This window comes from Oryctolagus cuniculus, chromosome Y (genome assembly GCF_051225735.1).
Source record: "Oryctolagus cuniculus isolate XC-2025 breed Fujian yellow rabbit chromosome Y, ASM5122573v1, whole genome shotgun sequence".
Lineage (NCBI taxonomy): Eukaryota > Metazoa > Chordata > Mammalia > Lagomorpha > Leporidae > Oryctolagus > Oryctolagus cuniculus.
The window spans coordinates 7,606,765-7,627,908 of record NC_142889.1 but is presented as its reverse complement, the minus strand read 5'-3'; the positions used below and the strand labels follow the sequence as shown (position 1 = coordinate 7,627,908).

The 21,144-nt window shown below is 37.1% G+C and overlaps 1 protein-coding gene and 1 pseudogene across 7 annotated transcripts in view; both read right to left on the bottom strand.

Annotated features, from left to right (window-relative positions):
- Positions 1–21,144, bottom strand: part of LOC149119192 (ubiquitin carboxyl-terminal hydrolase 9X-like) — a 158,621-nt gene that overhangs the window by 27,374 nt on the left and 110,103 nt on the right. For all 7 annotated transcript variants that reach the window (XR_016228584.1, XR_016228585.1, XM_089324988.1 and 4 more), the window contains 6 exons: positions 16,644–16,752; positions 16,194–16,340; positions 14,704–14,850; positions 13,501–13,723; positions 9,712–9,932; positions 7,910–8,100 (listed from right to left, as the gene is read on the bottom strand). Coding sequence is in view for 5 of the 7 variants with exons in the window: in XM_089324988.1 (XP_089181114.1) it covers positions 7,910–8,100; positions 9,712–9,932; positions 13,501–13,723; positions 14,704–14,850; positions 16,194–16,340; positions 16,644–16,752 (1,038 nt within the window). In the remaining 2 variants the exon portion in view is untranslated. The remainder of the gene's footprint in view (positions 1–7,909; positions 8,101–9,711; positions 9,933–13,500; positions 13,724–14,703; positions 14,851–16,193; positions 16,341–16,643; positions 16,753–21,144) is intronic.
- LOC149119194 (eukaryotic translation initiation factor 2 subunit 2 pseudogene) lies at positions 2,086–3,421 on the bottom strand (annotated as a pseudogene).

Below are 21,144 nucleotides of genomic sequence, written 5' to 3'. Positions count from 1 at the left end.
ACAGAGGGAAGAAAAGAGAGAGAATGCCTGAATCTACTGGCTCATTCTACCAATGACCACAATGGCAAGCCTGTCCCAGATTGAAGGCAGAAGCCTAGAATTTCACCGAGGTCTCTCACATGAGTGACAGGGGCAGAAGTACTATGGCCAACCTCACTGCCTTTCCAGGTGCATTAGCAGAAAGCTAAATTCAAATTCAGGACCCGAAACGGCATTACTAGCTTTGGTTTAAGCCCCCAGAGCAGCCCTTTGTAGTATACTTTCATTCTGATAAGGATGCGGAGGTTCTTTACATGGGCTTATGGCCATTTGTATATATTTTTTTTTAACTGAAACCTACTGAACTCTTTGGCTCACTTTTGAATCATAGTTTCTTTCTCTTGTTGAATTATAAGAATCATGAATTTATTTATCCCTTACCAGATATAATTTGCTAACAGGTCTTTTGATATGTGAAATTTTGATGAAGTACAATTTTTATATTTGTTCGTGGCCTTGCTGTCACAGTAATACTCAGGACCATAAGCCTATTGCAGTTTTCATCATTTTAGAGTTCTGTCTTACATTTAGATCTCTGAACCATTTTGAGTTATATTTTGTTCTCAGTGTTAGCTAAGTTTCAACTTCATCTTTTTTTGCAAGGAGAGATTGTTTTTCCAATGCCATTTGTTCCAACTACTGTGCTTTCCTTATTGAATGGTCTTGGTCTCCTTGTCAGAAATTGTTTGACCTGTCTTGTGAGATTGTTTTGGGGACTTCTATTCCATTGGCCTATTATGTGTCCCATTTGCCAGGACCTCATTTTTTCAAAAATGACTTTTAGGAGAGGATGCTGTGATGTAGTGGGTAAAGCTGCTGTCTGCAGAGCCAGCATCCCACATGGGCAATGGTTCAAGTCCCAGCTGCTCTACTTCTGATCTGGGTCCCTGCTAAGGTACCTGGGAAGCAGCAGAACTGTGATGGCCCAAGTACTTCGGCACCTGCACTCATGTAGGAGACCTGGAAAAGCTCCTGGCTTCAGATCAGCCCATTTCCAGCCACTGTAGCCACTGGGGAGTAAACCAGTGGAAGGAAGAGATCTTTCTGTTTCTCTATATAACTCTGCGTTATATAGAGATTAAAAAAAAAATCAGTTAAACTTATCTTGCATTTACTGAAGTCTACTGAAAATTAAAAAAAATTTTTTTTAAATTTTTTTGACAGGCAGAGTGGACAGTGAGAGAGAGACAGAGAGAAAGGTCTTCCTTTGCCATTGGTTCACCCTCCAATGGCCATCGTGGTCGGCGCACCGTGCTGATCCGATGGCAGGAGCCAGGTACTTCTCCTGGTCTCCCATGGGGTGCAGGGCCCAAGCACTTGGGCCATCCTCCAATGCACTCCCTGGAAGAGGGGTGTAACCAGGACAGAATCCGGTGCCCCAACCAGGACTAGAACCCAGTGTGCCGGTGCTGCAAGGCAGAGAGGATTGGCCTAGTGAGCAGTGGCGCCGGCTTACTGAGCATTTTTAAGAGTGTCTCCTTAACCCATCACGTTTCTTTCTGATAGCATTAAAGTAGGAAACAAGAATGTAAACAGCTTGAGCATCAGCATCTTCCAAAGATTTCAGATCAACTACTCTATGAAAGAACATAGTAGTTTTTTTTTTAAGATTTACTTGGTTGTTTTTTTTTTTTTTTTTTTTTTGAAAGTCAGAGTTACATAGAAAGAGAAGGAGAAGCAGAGAGAGATAGAGACCTTTCATCCGCTAGTTTACTCCTCAGATGGCTGCAACTGCTGTGCTGATCCAAAGCCAGGAGCCAAGAGCCTTTTCTGGATCTCCCATGTGGGTGCAGCAGCCCAAGGACTTGGGCCATCTTCTTTCTTTCCCAGGCCATAGCAGATAGCTGCATCAAAAGTGGAGCACCTGGGTCTTGAACCGGTGCCCATGTGGGATGCCAGAACTAGAGGCAGAGGCTTTACCCACTGTACCACAGCACTGGCCCCAAGAACATGGTGGTTTTTCAGTCTGGCATATCCAGTGATGGAAAACCTATAAGGCTGTCTCTCCAAAACAGACTTTGCAGATAAGTTAGCTTTGGTGTGGAGCTATGCTGGCTTACCCATGACAGCCTGGAGGTTAGTTTTTACAGTGGTGACACAGCATTGGGAATTATAAGTTATATACTTCAAGAAATGAGTTTTGTGTCCTGTAGGACTACCCAGTGACTGGCATTTGTGACAAGTTATATATTCCTTGATAAATCTTAAGTGATATTTTCTGTTTGTTTCTGTTGAACCACAAGTACCCAATTTGGTCAATAAAAATGCAAGATGTTTGGTCTGATGATCCAATATTTTACAGATACTGAAAGTTCACAAAAGTTGTTTTATAGGTTCCTACTTGACAATTACAGAGGTTTCATGACAAATTTCCTTTTCTCTCCAGCAACCATATCTGGATTCTTTTCCCTCATAGAGTTGTACTCCTGATTAAGTAGTTCTTCATTTCTGAGGCACACAGGGTGCAACTGGTTACTGAAGGAGACTCTATTCTTCTTACTGTCTTCACCTTCTAAAACTTTGTCTTTCTCTAGTATTTCATCCTCATGTGGTAACATTTTCTAAAAAATTGCAAGCACATTGTAAGGTAATTGGCTGGTTCAATTTAATCTGGAAGATCACTTTCAATTTTAAGGTCCTTTATATCCTTTACAGTTTAATCATATGCAAAATCAGTTTTCCCTTCTTTTCCTTTTTTTTTTTTTTTTTTTTTGACAGGCAGAGTGGACAGTGAGAGAGAGAGACAGAGAGAAAGGTCTTCCTTGGCCGTTGGTTCACCCTCCAATGGCCGCCACGGCTGGTGCACTGCGGCCGGCGCACCGCGCTGATCCGATGGCAGGAGCCAGGAGCCAGGTGCTTTTCCTGGTCTCCCATGGGGTGCAGGGCCCAAGCACCTGGGCCATCCTCCACTGCACTCCCGGGCCATAGCAGAGAGCTGGCCTGGAAGAGGGGCAACCGGGACAGAATCCGGCACCCCAACAGGGGCGCGAACCCGGTGTGCCGGCGCTGCTAGGCGGAGGATTAGCCTAGTGAGCCGCGGCGCCGGCCCCTTCTTTTCCTTTTGATTGAAGAAGTTCAAATCATCTAGATTGTCAGAAGCTTCTTTTTTTGTCTACTGTCCTCTTCATCAGCTTCCATACGTTTGTCCTTACTTGAATCTGGTTTTACTTGATTTCCAAAGGGAATCTCTTCAATCTGGGCTTTCCCTTCCTTATCTAGTATAAAACTCATCTTCTTGTTCATGGTAGGATCACATGTCAGATCATCCCTGGTTGAGGCTGCAGTTCAAGTGAGTTTGCCATGCACAGAAAGTAGGATTGTGGCAATATGGTGCAGCATATTAAGGCACTGCCTGTGATACCAAAATCCCAAAGGGGTACTGATTCATCTTACAGTTGCTCCATTTCTGATCCAGAAAAAGTCTTTAGTCTTTCAACAGTGAGGATTATGTATGCTCTGGGCATTTTTCTCTTAGAGAGGCACATGCATTCCTTACACTCCTGAATGCCTGGGATTACTGAGTTTTTCTAGTTTTCATGATGGAAAACTAGAAAACTCTCCACACTCCTGGAGAGTACTGTTCTCTGTTCTCTCTATTCCTTTCATGTGTTTCTTTCCTCCCATACAGTGGTAAGTTTTTCCCTGACTACTGCAGAGTAGTGTCAAGTGATGTATGTTGCATTTTTAAGGCATACATACAATAAATCATGTATATACACACACACACACCAGTTTTATAAGGTTCCTTGAAACAATATGCCTTTCCTTGCCTGTCTCTCTTCTTCCAAAACTTATCAAATTAGCTATGATCTGTTTACCTCTGGTAAATATCTAACATTCTTTCAAAAAATATAACCACATAACCAGTTTAATACAGTTCTTTTTTTTCTTCTTTTACATACAGTGAAAATACTGTTTCCAAAAATGACTTTGGTTACTTCTTTTAACTTTTATTAGTGAATTTAGGTGTGTTTTCCATGTTTTGATTTAAAAATTTTCCAAAAAGCATGATAACTATAGAATCATGTTTTTTTATTTTTATTTGACAGAGAGAGAGAGAGAGAGAGAGAGAGAGAGAGAGAGAGAGAGAGAGAGAAAGAGAGAGAAAGAGAGAGAGATCTTCCTTTCATTGATTCACCCCCCCAAATGGTCGCTACAGTGGGAGCTATGCCTATCTGAAGGCAGGAGTCAGGTGCTTCCGCCTGGTCTCCCATGTGGGTGCAGGGCCCAAGCACTTGGGCCATCCTTCACTGCCTTCTTGGGCCACAGCAGAGAGCTGGACTGGAAGAGGGGCAACCGGGACTAGAACCTGGTGCCCATGTGGGATGCTGGTGCTGCAGGCACAGGATTAACCAAGTAAGCCACAGTGCCAGCCCCTCATGTGAAGTTTTAAGGAACAATAACAGACTGGGCTGGCACTGTGGCATATCAGGTAGAATTGCCAATTGCAGTAACAGCATCCCATATGGGCACTGACTGGAGACCTAGCTGCTCCACTATCCAATCCAGCTCCCTGCTAATGTACCTGGGAAAGTAGCAGAAGATAATCCAAATACTTGGGTCCCTGAACTCATGTAGAAGACCTGGAAGAAGTTTCCGGCTTCTGGTTTTTGACTAGCCCAGTTGTGGCTGTTATTGGTCATCTGGGAAGTAAACCTTTAATGAATGGGGATGGAAGACTTCTTTCTCTGTCTCTCTGTAACTCTGTCTTTCAAATAAAGTAAACCTTTATATACATTAAAAAAAATCATAGAGAAATACTACATGTAAATCTTCTACTCATTTATGTAAATCACAGCATCTAGCAGATAACTAGGCAGGTACTGTAATATATACCTAGAACAGAGTGGTACAAACTCAAATGATTCTCAGATTTCTCAAGTTTCATTTGTGCTTAATTCAGTATATTTAGTTGCATGAAGTTTCACTATCTTTGGACTCCTGCATGATAGTCAAGATACAAGCACAGTTACAACACCAGAAGGACCTCTGAATCTGTGTTTTTATAACTACCCCATTACCTTCTATTCTATTCACTCCTAATTTGTCAATCAGCTATCCTCTATTTCTAGAATGTAAAGAGAAGAGAAAGGGATGCTGTTTCTCATTCAGTATAATGCTGAATTCACTGAAATTGTTAGATGTGCAAGGTGTTCTTCTGTATGATATGGGTGTTTCAATTTGTTTAGTTACCAACCATCAGAAGATCATCTTGGTTGTTTCCAGCTTGTGGTTATTATGATTTAGTTGAAAGCTTTTCTCTTCTGTATAATTAATGTTCCTGTGATTGAAATAGGATGTATGGTAACTGCTTTTTAGTTTCATATAGAATGAACTAGCCCTTTTAATTACTGAAAGACATTTTTACTGAACACAGAATCCTAGATTGTTTAGTTTTTCCTTTTGATGTCTGTATTTTAGAGCAATCCAAAGAATCAATGACAAATCCAACAAAACATTTTTCCTATATTTTTTGTTTCATTCATTATTTTTATGTTTGTGTTTAGTGAAAGAAGCTGAAACAGAAAAGGCCATATATTATACAATTTTAGTATAATATCCCAAATAAATAAATTCAAATGTAGAAAATGGTAATTTTTAGATGTCAAGCTTGGAAGAAGTTGGGGAGACAAGGGAATAATTCTTTATGGGCATAGGGTTTCCTTTCTGTGTCATGGAAATGTTCTAGATATGAGTGATATTTGTACAAATATTTTGAATATTCTAAAATGTTACTGAATGATGCAACTGTCAAAGGTGAGATAGAGAAATTATTCTTAATATGAAGTTAACCACAAAAAGAAAATATACAGTAAACACATACATATATATCCAGTTGTACATAGTAACAAAATGCTAGCTAAAGTATGAACTCTAACATTACATGAAGATCGTTACCAGGAAGAAAAATAAGACTATTTTTAAAATAAAAATATATTATAATTTAATGAAAAACATCTTAATCAATAAAATTTTACTCATATACTTATATTCTAGGAAAGTACAACTATTACATATTAAATGTGATTTTTCTTCCTAAAAAATAGTACTGTAATTAATAATTACATATTATCTAATTCTCATAATACATGCAAGCAAATAAAACACAAATACTAGAGTGAAAGGTTTTAATGTAAAAGTACAGTAATTTCAAAGAGAAAACAATGCTGAAAAAAGTCTTCAGCTAGAGAAAGATTAAGTTATGGACTGAAAAAAAAACTGAAAAAGGCATAGAAGAGAACTATGCATTTTTGAAGGTATATTACTACAAAAGGAAAGAAATACAATATATGAAAATCATTCTAATGATCTAGGTTAATAGTTTAGCTTGGGGAGTATAACAATTTATATGGAGACATTATGGTTTGTCACTGTCACTGTACTATGAATGTGTAATGATTAAGAGAAATAAAAATAACAAATGAATATATATAAGGGGAGCTACTAGGACTGAAACAGAAAGGATGGCTCAGAACTAAGAAGATTCCTCTGCTTAACTACTTCTGACTTATCTGAGAGGTACCTCATACTCCTATAAAAGATTGCAGCCATTTTCTACACAGTAAAATTATGCAGCTATGCCTCAGTGTCTGAACAGTGTGTATAACACAAATAGGTCTTGATAAAGGTATTATAACAAAGGAAGTAAGATCAACACATAACTTGGTTTGTTAAAATCTAACATCTTAGCACTCAATTATATTAATGTAGGAAAATGCTAAGGGATTACAGAATTAATTTATAAATTCTAAAGTAAAAACAAAACTGTATTTATCCTGATTTTCTTTTTAGATGTGTACACTAGGGTAATTAATTAATTGATGGGCAAATTATTTTAGAGATCATTGTAGTTAACTAATGAAGAATCATAAAATTAGAAAATTATATCCGACAACTCCGATGAAATAATACATTTAGTCAATGATAATTCTTAATATCACAAAAAGAAAAATAAAAGACATTTGGAAATTTCCCATGAAAGCAAAATCTCTATCGAAGTAGTCTTGCACTAAAAGAGAATCCAAAAAGGGAGATAATAAATCTGATAAAGCTGCTTGATTATACGACTTAGTAAACATCCCAGGAGCAAAATTTGGTCCACTGTTTATGTAATGTGTGGACTAAAAATGGCTTTATAGATCTTTAAATTGTTGGAAAAAACTCAAAAAATATTTTATGACAGATGAAAACTGTATGCAATTCAATTTTTAGGGTCATGAGTAAAACTTTACTGAAAAAAATGCAACTGCTATTCATTTAGGTATGAATTGTTTGGATTGCTTTCCTAATATAAAGCACAGCTGAGTAACTGTGACAGACCAAATGGCCTACAAGTCAACATAATACACAAAATACTATAAGCATTTTAAGAATATAGTCTAGAAAACCTAGACTCTGGGAAATCTTACAGGGAAAAACTATGTAATTTTTTCAGATGGTTACAAACCATCTGCTCAGTCCTGCCAAACAACAAAAAAGTCAATCAACTTAAAAAATACAACACAAAACAAAACAAAAAAAGAAATACTAGGTAAATTTAAAGCTGTGACTGGCATGTCACATAATGCTGAAAAGTTTGAGTTTTCATTTAAATGTGGTATTATTAGGGTTGTGCTTATTTAAAAAACTTTGAATACATATAAATAAAAACCCACAAAAATATTTGATAATAGGTGCAGTTGAGAATTGCTGATTCAATGAACTAACCATATTTTATTTTTGGATAATTAGTATTAGTATTTTAGGAAATAGAAAGCTAACTGTATCTTAAGAAACTAAATATTAAATAATTCTAACAGATTTTATCTGTTTACACTTATTACATGGAGATTTTTTATAGAAATTATATGCTTATCTACCTATTATTTACCTGAACTGTTTCCAAAATCCTCTGGGTACATAGTATTGCAGTCGGGAAGCAGCTAAATGACCAAAGACGACCTGAAGGTGTCTTAGGACACCAATATTGTACTCTTTTCTATCTTCAGTCTTAGTTAATGCTGGTTTGTCTTCAAATTGATGAGGATATCCAAAAACATCATCTCGAAGATCAACATTAATCTAGGGACCAAAAAACACCATTGTGAGCTAACCTCACTCACTTTAAAAGTACAGTGAAGTAAGCAAAAAGAAATAACAAGTAGTGAATGAATGACTTGCATTATTTTGTATTCCTTTCTCTGAAAGCACTGAATTTTTAATCTATAGTATTAATGCTTAATTCAGATAGGTTGTTACAAAAGGTATCACAGATGAGTCATAAATGAAAAATAATAATCTTTTAACATCCACTGGTGGTAGTATAATAAAGTCTGGTGAAGTAATACTGATTGGAGACAAATGAATGCTCAGTCATAAGTAAATTTGGGGCTATAAATTAATTGGCATTTGGAGGATTCAAGTATCTTCTTGCAGTTTTGTTATTGCTTTTTTGTGGTTTATATGGTCTAATTTAGATAAAATGATGGATTTGTTAACACTAAATAACTACAGATATTAAGAGTAACTGTGACAGAAATAGCAGGATAGACTAAAACTATAAGGCCATCATTTCTTGGTAGCTACAGAACTCTGCTTTGTATCTGAGGCTTTTGACACAGAAAAACAGTATTTAGTTTCTGCCCTTAAGAAGTTAACAGTCAAGAAAAACAAGATAGGAAATAGACACTATTTATCATCATGTGTAGACAACCTAAAGCACAAGGAACCAAGCGTAAATGTGACATATTTAATTTAAAGTATTTATCATAAGTCAGATGCCTCATTTACTTATTGCCAGTATGACTAAACTTGCTGTGACAGAAAATGAGTATAGAACTAGGCTTTAAATTTCATTTTTTCTCCTGTGTTGTTCTTGATCAGTTATTGGTTTGGGCACCCCATAGAGACTTCAAAAAAGTAAACCAAATGCCTAGTTGATAAGATTTATTAGATGTGAGAAGAGTGAAGGCAGGTATATAATTCAGAACCTCTGTAAGCAATGATTATACAGAATCTAATTTCTAGTCACTTAAGGGAAGAAATGTAAGAATGGAGAAATAAACCATATACAATATTGACATTTATTCAGTTTCTATACACAGGAATAAATGAAGAAAGATAAACAATTTGGGTATAAATATGACCAAAACTTTTTTGCACCCTATTCCCAGATGTGTAAGAGCAATATCACTATGTATACCCAGAGATACTAACCTAATTTTCATTCTGCTATAGTCTGTAAAAAGTAGTCTTGGATGGCAATATTTTTTCTGTTAACTAACATTGTTAATATAATAGATCATTTAGCATTATTTAACAAACAAGTTTACTTTCCTATGAGAAAAATCAGTAATTTGAGAAAATATTAAGATATTCTAAGTATAAGCATAAATAATGAAACGGACATACTGTGGAGTAAGTAAAATTGAGTAGTTTTTTTACAAATAGTAAATTATATTTAAAATTTAAAACAAAAGGACTAATTTTCTAAAAGAAAAAACTAATAAAACTTATTAAAATGAAGTTTTAATAAGCCTATTAGAAAACTGAGCACTACAATGCAATAGAAAGAGTAAGTTCAGTGATTCTAAGACAATTACCAAATGCAGTTGAAAACAATCCTATGAAGGTACACTATTCTGGTACCAGAATCTTCAAATATAGAAAAGAGAATTGATAATTAAAATTTACCTCAATGTCCTGCTTCTCTTCCCCATATATATTATCATCTGTATCACTACCTGTGCCTTCAATTGCAAGAATACTGTTCCTGATGGAAGGAATCATGTATAGTTGCTGAATCACTGAATTCATATAACAAGTAGCACCAGCATTTTTGAGTCCCACAAATCCTTCTGGTGGCCGGGGTCCAACAGGTGGCAAATACTCCCACTCAGTAAGTGCTTCAAAAGCTGAGAGAAGAAAAGAAGATACTTATAGCATGAAAACAATGTCCACTGACAGCTCTGATAGCCTAATAAATCAATATTAGCAACAATTTCTACACCACTATAATTACTATTAAACAGTATTCTAAAATTTAATTTCAACATTACACACTATACAGATGCTCAGAATAAAACTTGAGTCCAGTTTTTATTTATTATATTTTAGGATTTATTTTTATTGGGGCTGGTATTGTGGTGTAACGTAAGCTGCTGCCTTTAAGGCTTGCATCCCATATGGGCACTGGTTTGTGTCCCAGCTGCTTCACTTTTGATCCAGCTACCTATTAATGGCCTGAAAAAGCAGAACAAGAAAGCCCAAGTGTTCAGGCTCCTACCACCTATGTCAGAGACTCAGATGGGGTTCCACTTTCTTGGTTTTGGCCTGGCCCAGACCTGGCCACAGCAGCCGTCTAGGGAATGAACTAGATGATGGAACATTCAGTCTTTTTCTGAAAATGCAGTTTCAGAGTCTGGGAGTAAGATCTCCAACCTGTTCACTCTCTCAAATGGCTACAACAATTGGGGCTGCCAGGCAGAAATCAAAGCTAGATATACCATCTGAGTCTTCCACATGGATGGCAGGGGCCCAAGTTCTTGGTTTTCACAGGCACACTAACAGGTGCTCAGATGGGATGTTGCTGGTGGTTTAACTTGCTAAGCCACATGCTGGCCCAAGCCTACTCTTTATGTTATTCTTATGTAGTTTTATTTAATTATTGTAAATTTACCTACTTAAAAATACTTTTTACTTTTAAAATAATTATCTTCAATGAATTATAGAAAGAAAGAGAGTGCCGGCGCCGCGGCTCACTAGGCTAATCCTCCGCCTAGTGGCACCGGCACACCGGGTTCTAGTCCCGGTCGGGGCACCGGATTCTGTCCCGGTTGCCCCTCTTCCAGGCCAACTCTCTGCTGTGGCCAGGGAGTGCAGTGGAGGATGGCCCAGGTGCTTGGGCCCTGCACCCCGTGGGAGACCAGGAAAAGCACCTGGCTCCTGGCTCCTGCCATCGGATCAGCGCGGTGCGCCAGCTGCAGCGCGCCGGCCGCGCCGGCCATTGGAGGGTGAACCAACGGCAAAGGAAGACCTTTCTCTCTGTCTCTCTCTCTCTCACTGTCCACTCTGCCTGTAAAAGAAAGAAAGAAAAAGAAAGAAAGAAAGAAAGAAAGAAAGAAAGAAAGAAAGAAAGAAAGAAAGAAAGAAAGAAAGAAAGAGAGAGGTCTTCCTTCTGCTAGTTTACTCCCCAAGTAACTGCAATGACACAGGCTAGACCAGGCAGAAGCCAAGAGCTTCTTTCAGGTCTCATAGGACCTTGAGCCATCTTCCACTGTCCTCCTACCCACACTAGCAGGAAGCTGGATTGGAAGTGGAACGGCTGGGACTAGAATCAGTATTCAGCTACAGGTGGTGGCTTAACCCACTGAGCCACAGAGCTGGCTCTGGTCAGATCTTTTATGTAAACAAACCAACACATTACAGCATTTTTAGTTTTCATTGCATATACTATCACTTAGATTCAAGCCACTGTTTAGATTCATAAAGACTATTACCAAAACATGAACCCATGCTTCATTCCTTATTAAAAAGTAACAGAGTAACAAGTTCTTTATCTGTATCTCTAGCCTTTTTTGAGGAAACAGTAAGACTGTATATTTGAAAGTACTGAGTATAAACTATGAGCTTACTCTACATCCTTTTTTTTTTTTGACAGGCAGAGTGGACAGTGAGAGAGAGACAGAGAGAAAGGTCTTCCTTTGCCGTTGGTTCACCCTCCAATGGCCGCCGCGGCCGGCACACCACGCTGATCCGATGGCAGGAGCCAGATACTTATCCTGGTCTCCCATGGGGTGCAGGGCCTAAGGACTTGGGCCATCCTCCACTGCACTCCTGGGCCACAGCAGAGAGCTGGTCTGGAAGAGGGGCAACTGGGACAGAATCCGGTGCCTCGACTGGGACTAGAATCCGGCGTGCCGGCGCCGCAACGTGGAGGATTAGCCTAGTGAGCCGTGGCGCCAGCCCTCTAAAGTAATTTTGTTCTTTTTGTTTCACAAAAAGAATCTTAAAGAAATAAAAATAAAACCATGAAAGAGTATTAGCTTAACCAATTAACTTAGAAGACTAAGTATTTTATGAAAATCAATGTCTACTTTTAAACAGATACCACAGGATAAATAAAAAGATCTTGGGCAATACATTTAGAAGCTTGTAAAACTTAGAGACGGTCTAACAAAGATAATTTTAAGTGTTCTTAAAGAATGCTACAGTTAATCACAATGATAAGCTCTTTTTTGTCTTTAAAATGGAATAGATTCAATGGTATAATTTTTGTGTTACATTATTTATTGTTTCCTACTTCTCCCAGGGGTTAAAAGCAACTACCCAGTTTTTAGGACTGATGTGGTTACTGAGAACATAATAAATTACAAAGGTTTTCTTGTCACATTCTTAGAGCTTCAAACAAACCTATCTTCCTTAGAACTTAAATTTAAAAGCATGCGAAATGTGGCCGGTGCCGCGGCTCAATAGGCCAATCCTCCGCCTGCAGTGCCAACACACTGGGTTCTAGCACTGGTCGGGGCACCAGATTCTGTCCCGGTTGCCCCTCTTCCAGGCCAGCTCTCTGCTGTGGCCAGGGAGTGCAGTGGAGGATGGCCCAAGTGCTTGGGCCCTGCACCCGCATGGGAGACCAGGAGAAGCACCTGGCTCCTGCCATCGGATCAGCGTAGTGTGCCAGCCATGGCGTGCCGGCCGCAGCGGCCACTGGAGGGTGAATCAATGGTAAAGGAAGACCTTTCTCTCTGTCACTCTCTCTCTCACTGTCCACTCTGCCTGTCAAAAAAAAAAAAAAAAACAAAAAAAAAAAACTAAAAAAAAAGCATGCGAAATGTAAGCTAGGGCATGAAAATCTTTCCAAAGCATAAAATTGATTATATAACTAACTGGCATTAACTGACTTCTTGCTGCTAAAGAGTTTGGATTTCACTTTACATATGATTAAATAAAACCTCTAGGGGCTGGTGTTGTGGCATAATGGGTTAAAGCTCCAGCCTGCAGCGGCAGCATCCCTTGTGGGCACTGGTTCCAGTCCTGGCTGCTCCATTTCCCCTGGGAAAACAGCAGATGATGGCCTATGTCTTTGGGTCCCTTTGTTCATGTGGGAGACCCCAAAGAAGCTCTTGGCTCCTGGCTTTGGATTGGCCCAGCTCTGGTGGTTGTGGCCATTTAGGGAGTGAACAAGCAGATGGAAGACCTCTCTTTCTTTCTCTCTGTAAATATTTATTTATTTCAAAAAAAATCTTTAAAAAAATTTTACGTTAAGCTACCTAAGACATCTATAGGAGCCATTTATAAATGTGGAAAATTTTCTGTGTTAATCTTCTCACACTGTATAATAGTATTAATTATACACCTAATAAAAATGTTTAAACTTGTTGCTTAAAAAGCATACTGACAGTTTTCTACAAATGGAAAAATCAGAACTTAAACAATGAAATATTAGCCAATATAAACAGCTTTGCCATTTAAAATACTTACTAGTCATTGCTGTGCCTATGTAATACATTTCAGTCAAACAGTCTACTATCTCTTTGAGATTTTTTACACAACCAACAGCTAATGCCACAAGAAGTTCAAAACCAGCACTGATCGTAGCTGGTGAACTACAGACTGGAATAGCCTGTTCAGCTGGCATCTCTCCATTTCTTACATATTGCAGGTAAACTTTGGATGCAGGAAAGATGAAATCATCAATTAATTCCTATAGATATTAAAAGAAGTCACATATTATTAGTAAAACATGTATTTTCGAAAAACTGTCTCTTTGAAACTTTAATAATTACATGATTTAATATCTCATTATATCGCAAAAGCAATTTTCGATTTTCTAGTAATATAAACTATAGCTTAAAAATACTCAGGCTGGTACTGTTATGCTGGCATCCCATATGCACAGCAGTTCTAGTCCCTGCTGCTCCTCTTCCGATTCAGCTCTCTGCCGGATAATCAGCAGAAGATGGTCCAAGTCCTTGGAACCCTGCACCCTCTTAGGAGGGCTGGAAGAAGCTCCATGTTCCTGGCTTAGGATCAGCAGTACAGCCATTGCAGCCATTTGGGGAGTGAGCCAGTGGACAGAAGATCTTCCTTTCTGTCTCTCTCTCTCTGTAACTCTACCTCTCAAATAAATAAAATCTTTGAAAAAAAGTACTCAGTAAAATTAATAAACAATTATTTTCCAGATTAGATACTTTAAAAACTCCAAAGAAAAATAGATGAGAATCATACTAAAGAAAATTATATTCTAAATAAAAACTCCTTGAATCAGATTCAAACTGAAATAAAAATAAAATATATCAGAATTGAACTCTTTTACTTGAATTATAAGGCATATACAATTATCAGAAAATATGACATAATATATAAAATATACACAGCCTTGCAAGATAGAGGTATTTCCATTTTGAAATAAGATCAAATAAGAACTGAGATTTATGAAACAGCAAAATCAAATAACTCTGCCTACTTGACTTTTCAAAGCATTTATCTGGCTTTTTTGTAGTTACTAAAATAAACCTTGTCAAGTGAGGCACATGTTTAAAAATTACAGTAACTTTATAGCATTAAAACGTTTTTATAAATAATAAAGATCAGAATAGCGTTTGAAGCATAATACTAAAGAGCTCAAGAAGACCCACATGCAAACCAATAATGATTAGCTTAGGATAAAAATTTAAAGCTTACTTTAATAAGATTGGCACCTCCATTTTCACAACCAATGTGATACTTTTTCTCAGGAGTTTGAAAGGCAATCAACTCTTTTGTTACCCCAAGATGTCCTTCCAAGATTGGCTCTTCAATATCTGTTTCACCTGTGTTTTTAACATCATCCTGCCAAAGGAAATTTCACAGGCCTAACTTATAAGATAGGTAAGGACAGAAGAATCACTACGAACAAGAGACAGAGGTGATCTCAAATATAATAAACTACCTAGATGGCCAAACTTTTCCATCTAGGTAGTTTATTATTTTTTTTTTAAAACCCTACACAAGAGTTAAATGTGAGCAAGTTTTCCTCCCAGGGACATTGAGACAATACTTGGATTTACAGGTGGGCACTGACAGAGATTATTATAGTGTCTAGAGTTTGATTCAAGAATGCTGCCCAACATACTACAATCTAAAAGTTAATTCCTCACAAAAAGGAATTTTGGTCCAAAATGTAAATGCAAAGGAATAGAAATGCTGCTTCCAAGGTGAACAACTGGCACAGTGGTTAAGGACTGATTAGGGAGTGCACATACAGAACTGGAGTACTAAAGTCTGGATCTTGGCTCTGTTTCCTATTCTAGCTTCCTGCTAATACTACCTGGGAGGCAGTAGGAAATGGCTAAAGTACACAGAAACCCTGCTATTCATGTGGGTGACCTGGATTGAGTTCCTGGCACCCACCTTTAGACTGGCCCAGTCCCAAATCTCAACAGAGCTCTGTCTGTGTTTTGAATAAATCCTGCTCAATTATAAAATACTAGAAGGATGTTAATCTGAAAGCCAAAGCTAATAAAGTTAAAAAATATGTTCTCACAAAAAATATAATGCAAGATATCAGATGGCTTAATAATGCTAACCTATAATACTCTGAGTTGAAGGTACATAATGATCATTAGCAAACACAGTCTAAAAATATCAAAGTGTAAGAATCTGAGTATCAAACTCCAAGTCAAATTTAAGTAAAACTAGTTGTGAATTTTTTCTATGACTCACTGCTGAATTATTTTAGTTATGAATTCATCATGAACAATATGTCTATTATGAACAGTATATGTTTATTATTCTCATGTTTTTAATAAGAACATTCACTCAGGAATGGTATAAAATAAGTATTGAAGGGGCTGGTGCTGTGGCATAGCCGATAAAGCCACTGTCTGCAGTGCTGGCATTCCATTTGGGCGCTGGTTCGAGTCTCGGCTGCTACTCTTCCAATCCAGCTCTCTACTATGGTCTGGGGAAAGCAGTAGAAGATGGCCCAAGTCCTTGGGCCCCTGAACCTATGTGGGAAGACCTGGAGGAAGCTCCTGGCTCCTGGCTTCAGACTGGCACAGCTCCAGCTGTTGCGGCCAACTGGAAAGTGAACCAACGGATGGAAAACCTCTCTCTGCCTTTTCTCAATCTGTGTAACTCTAACTTTCAAATAAATAAATAAAATCTTTAAAAATAAGTATTCTATAACTTACCTTAATCCTTTTGAGCCAATCAATTTCATTGTTGAGAAGAACCTCAGCATTAGGTACATTAATATTACTGTTATAAGCGTAATTAAGAAGATGCCGTAAAAGTGTGAAATATTCACCAGAATGTTTACCCCTCTCTCTTGCTGTGCTCTGAAATAGTACATTAAGCAATGTAAATTTGTAAGTCTATACTCAGAATCCATATTAGTGAACTGAAATTGTGGAAATACATCACAGATATAAATGATAAGTTCTTCGGTTTTCATTCTTCCAGTTAAAGTAGTAAATTTTTTCCTAGTCTTTTACAAGAAACAAGTAAAAAGCAGTATACAAATGTTATAGTACTTCATTAAATCACAACTACTCAAAGTTTAATAAAATAATTAAAATTTCTGAATGTCTTTCCATTTTAAGAATGAATCACATTGATAGGTTCAGCTAAAAATGTCTTACCCCCAAAACAGTAAAGAGTAGAGTGATGAAGAAAAGCAGAGGCCTATGTCCCATGCAACATCTGGTACACATCAGAAAAAACTGCTCTTGTGCTAACTGGCGAACAGTTCTAGAGAAAAAAAATTGTATTGATTTTTTGTTACCTTCATGAATAACAACAAAATGATCCAACACAGATATATCTTTATCAAGGAATATGAATTAACAAAAATATTAGGGAGTCCCTTAGTTAGCATTTAGTTAACAAACAAGAATATATGAACAATAAGGTGTTTGTCAGGGAATTGAAAACAAAATGCCAAACAACAGACTGGAAACATTACTGCTAATAATACTCTTCAAATGTGTGGATTTTTCAGAATTTTTAATACAACATGTGGGTGGGTTGGTGGAGAGACAGATCATTTTAAAAACAAGCATGGAAAAAGAAATTCTGGAAATTCATCTCCAGTAAGCCCTTTATGTATTTTTCAGCCTCCTTAGTTGTTTTCAGTGAAGTATGCTTTGGAGCAAAGAACTAATGGGAACTCAAGATAGCTAGAGATATTCCTGATAAAAGCAGTTCTTGAAATGTGGTTGCTAGATAAGCATTATTAGATTAGCTGGGAATGCCTAAGAAGCAAATTCTTGGGCCCTTTTTACATCATTAATCTCAGGAAGAGATTATGTTAAAAAGCCACATCAATGATTCTGTATTCTGAAAATCATTCAGCATTATATTGCATAATATCCTGTCTGAGAGGCAATGGTTATTAACTGACCTCTGAATTCAATATAAGAAATTTCATCTGATTATAAAATTGTTTTCAGTCCTCTAGAATAAACATGCCAGAAGCATTCATTCACCTACTAACTGCTAAAATTTTAGAAACTACAGCAGAGGGGCTGGCACTCTGGCCTACTAGGTGAAGCTGCTGTCTGCAGTGCTGGCACCCCATATGGGCACTGGTTTGCATCCCTGCTATTTCACTTCTGATTCAAATCTCTCCTATGGCCTGAGAAAGCCATAGAAGATGGCCTAAATCATTGGGCCTCTGCACCCGCGTGGGAGACCCAGAAGAAGCTCCTGGCTCCTCGCTCTGATCGGAGGATGAATCAGTGGACAGAAGACATCTCTCCCTCTCTCTCTTCCTCTCTGTAACTTTGATTTCAAATAAATAAATCTTTAAAAAAAAACTACATCAGAGGACATGCTCAATAATGATTATAAAGTCAATAAACACTACTTGTTTAAGGCAAAAAAATCTTTAATCTCTCTTAAAAATTAATATTTTAAAGTTCTCTCAAATTTTGGAAATGATTCAATGTTCTATTACCATGGGAAAATGCTGCAACGAAAATTCACTTTAAAGCTATTTAACAAAGCAAATCTGCCTCAATTAAAAATATTTCATAAACTAGTGCCAGGATTTACTTTAAAAAGTTGGCTCATGAAGTAAAGATTCCAAAAACCAACAAGAGCTTCATCGGAATGATGTGGCTTCTACAAATGATGCAAGCTCACTTAAACCTGTTTAAAGTCTGCCATTGCCTTAACTTCACAGCTTTGTTCAGAGAATGTACATGATCAGCATAGCAATACCCAAAGCAATGAATTTTGTTCTACTTAGTTTCACAAAAGTTAGCTGTTTGATGCTGTAGGAGTTTCGCTATGTTGATGAAAGTACCTGGCATCAAGAAAGGCATTTTAGGTGTTAAATGTTGACTTACTTTACATTTTAAATGTAGATAATTACATTACTGTATTCCTGTTACCTGCTCTACTTCTGAAACAAACTGTGGTTTAAATGTAAAGGATTTTATATTTTATGTATTAATCTTTCTCCTGTCTTCATTTTTAATTTTTACATTTAATTTTCCTATTACTCTATTAAAGCTTCATCTATTCATTTTTACTTTCTCTGTATTTTGTGGATAAATTTATTTTTGATTCTATTGTAACAACAGAGAGCACAAGTACAATAATCAAACATGACCTTTATACAAACATTCTTTAAATTTTTTTCTTCAAGTTACAGGAACTACCTGCCTACTAACCACTTAAGAACAAAATTTCTAGCAATCCCCACAATAACTCTAGAAAACATGATTTGTCTTAGACCTGTTCAATAGAAAACATTGTTAATTAACATTAAAAATCAAGAAATAAAAGTTGAGTGATTTGGTATGTGTATGGAAACTAGGAAATGCCTGTATTACCACAGGCATTCCAGAATATTTCTCAAATACCATTTATCTTGTTTTACTCCTCTTTTGAAGCACCCTGAAGATTGTCTGTCTGATGTTTCATTTTTTTTATCAGTATTTTTCAGGAAGAAAGAGAGAAGGAAAAGACGACGACACAGAAAGTAAGAGGAAGAAAGGGAAAACAAATTCTAAGGTTCAGCTTAGTAAATAACATTAGTGGTGCTCCTTTCTCTCATATTTACCCAAAGTTAATCCCAAAGAACTTTCAAGGATTTCAAAAAGTCTGTCTGATTTATAAAAAGCAAAGATGGTATTCAAAAATTACATCCAAACAGGGTAATCTATTTGCTTTCCTTCATAATTTTCTGAAGTTAAGGACGACTGAATACTATTAACCTAATTTTCAATGGTGTTTAAAACTCTATGAATTAGAGGAAAGGTAGCAGCATTTCTAGAGTGTAATTAGTAGACTTCAGTAACAAATAATTCTCCAACTCTGAACTGGACACTGACTCCACCTTCAATTATGTAGTAGCTCAAAGTTCTGACAATGACCTATAAAATTTTACACAGCATATACAGACCGTATGTTATCCTTATACCTTCATATTATTTACTAACCACCCTTGTAACACTGCTTCAGCCATACAAATCACTACTTTCAATCATTCTTCCATTCTTCTAACCGGTCAAATAGGTATGAACTAGGGGCATTCACATTTGTTTTTTCTGCTGTATAATCTTGTATGATTACTTTTATTCTCTTGCATTCTTTCACTTTAGATTATTTACTAACAGTCACCTAGCTAAAATATTTTTTGTTCTCTAAAGATTTTAATATATATTTTAAATATATGTATTTGCATATATATAAATATGCTTATTTATTGATTGATTTGAAAGTCAGTTAGAGATCCAGCTTCTTGCTAATATGCCTGGGAAAGCACAGAAGATGGCCAAAGTCCTTGGGCCCCTGCACTCATGTGGGAGACCTGGAGGAAGCTCCTGGCTCCTGGCTTTGGCCTCACCCAGGAAAGGAAATTGCGGCAATCTAGTGAACCGCTATATTGAAGATCTCTCTCTCTCTCTCTCTCTCTCTCTCTCTCTCTCTCTCTCTCTCTCTAACTCTACCCTTCAAATAAATTAATTAAATTAAAAAAATAAAAGAGAGAACTTTAAAAAACATTTCATGGTGAAATTGCATTACTACCTTCTGTATGATACAGTTGAGGTTTTTAATGACAGACCATATTATCAATGTGACACCCTGATCTCTGATTCTGGAAGGGGCAAAGCAGGGCTTATTTGAAAATAATTGCGTTTGTACTAGCTGTCTTGGGATCACTTGAAGAACTGCTGAAAACATACACATCTCTTGTTTAATACAGCACTAAGTCATGATAAAACGCCAGGAACTAGTCAAAATTTACACTGCTGAGAGAAAATTTATAGCTGATACATCTAATAGATGATAAAAGAAAAGATTAAAAGCTCCCCACCCTCTTCACTATCTGGAGAAAATCAAGATGTGACAAAGCAGCCAACGATAGTGAGGGATTTAGAAAATTACATGCTCATGACAGCATAAAAACCTTGAACTTTCAATTTAGGCTTACATATTGTCTAAACATGAGCAGGAATTATAAACAATTCTGATAGGTATTAAAGGAATGTGAAAACACAGACCAAATATGAAAAACTAAAATGTATTTTTGTTCCCCTTTAAAATACAGTGCTTGGGAGCCAATGCTGTGGCTCATTTGGTTAATCCTCTGCCTTGTGGTGCCGGCGTCCCATATGGGCACCGGGTTCTAGCCCCAGTTGCTCCTCTTCCAGTCCAGTTCTCTTCTGTGGCCCAGGAAGGCAGTGGAGGATGGCCCAAGTGCCATCCATGGGAGACCAGGAGGAAGCACCTGGCTACTGGCTTCAGATCGGCACAGTGCACTGGCTGTAGCAGCCATTTGGGGGGTGAACCAACAGAAGGAAAAGACCTTTCTCTCTGTCTTTCTCTGTCTAATTCTATCTGTCAAATAAATTAAAAAAATAATTGACTTGTATGTAAATTCTAATCTAACACATGGTGATCATTTAAAAAAATAAAATACAGCCATCAGGCACATGGCATAGAGAGATAAGCTGCTGCTTGCATCCCATATTTCTGCCAATTTGAATATATTCAACTGCTATTTCATATATTTGCATTTTGTAGAGTATAAAAATGAAGAATAGTAAAATACTGATTGTTATAAATTTTCTAATGCACTTATCTTTACCAGTGTTATTTATTTATTTGATGTCATTCTACTCTCAGTCC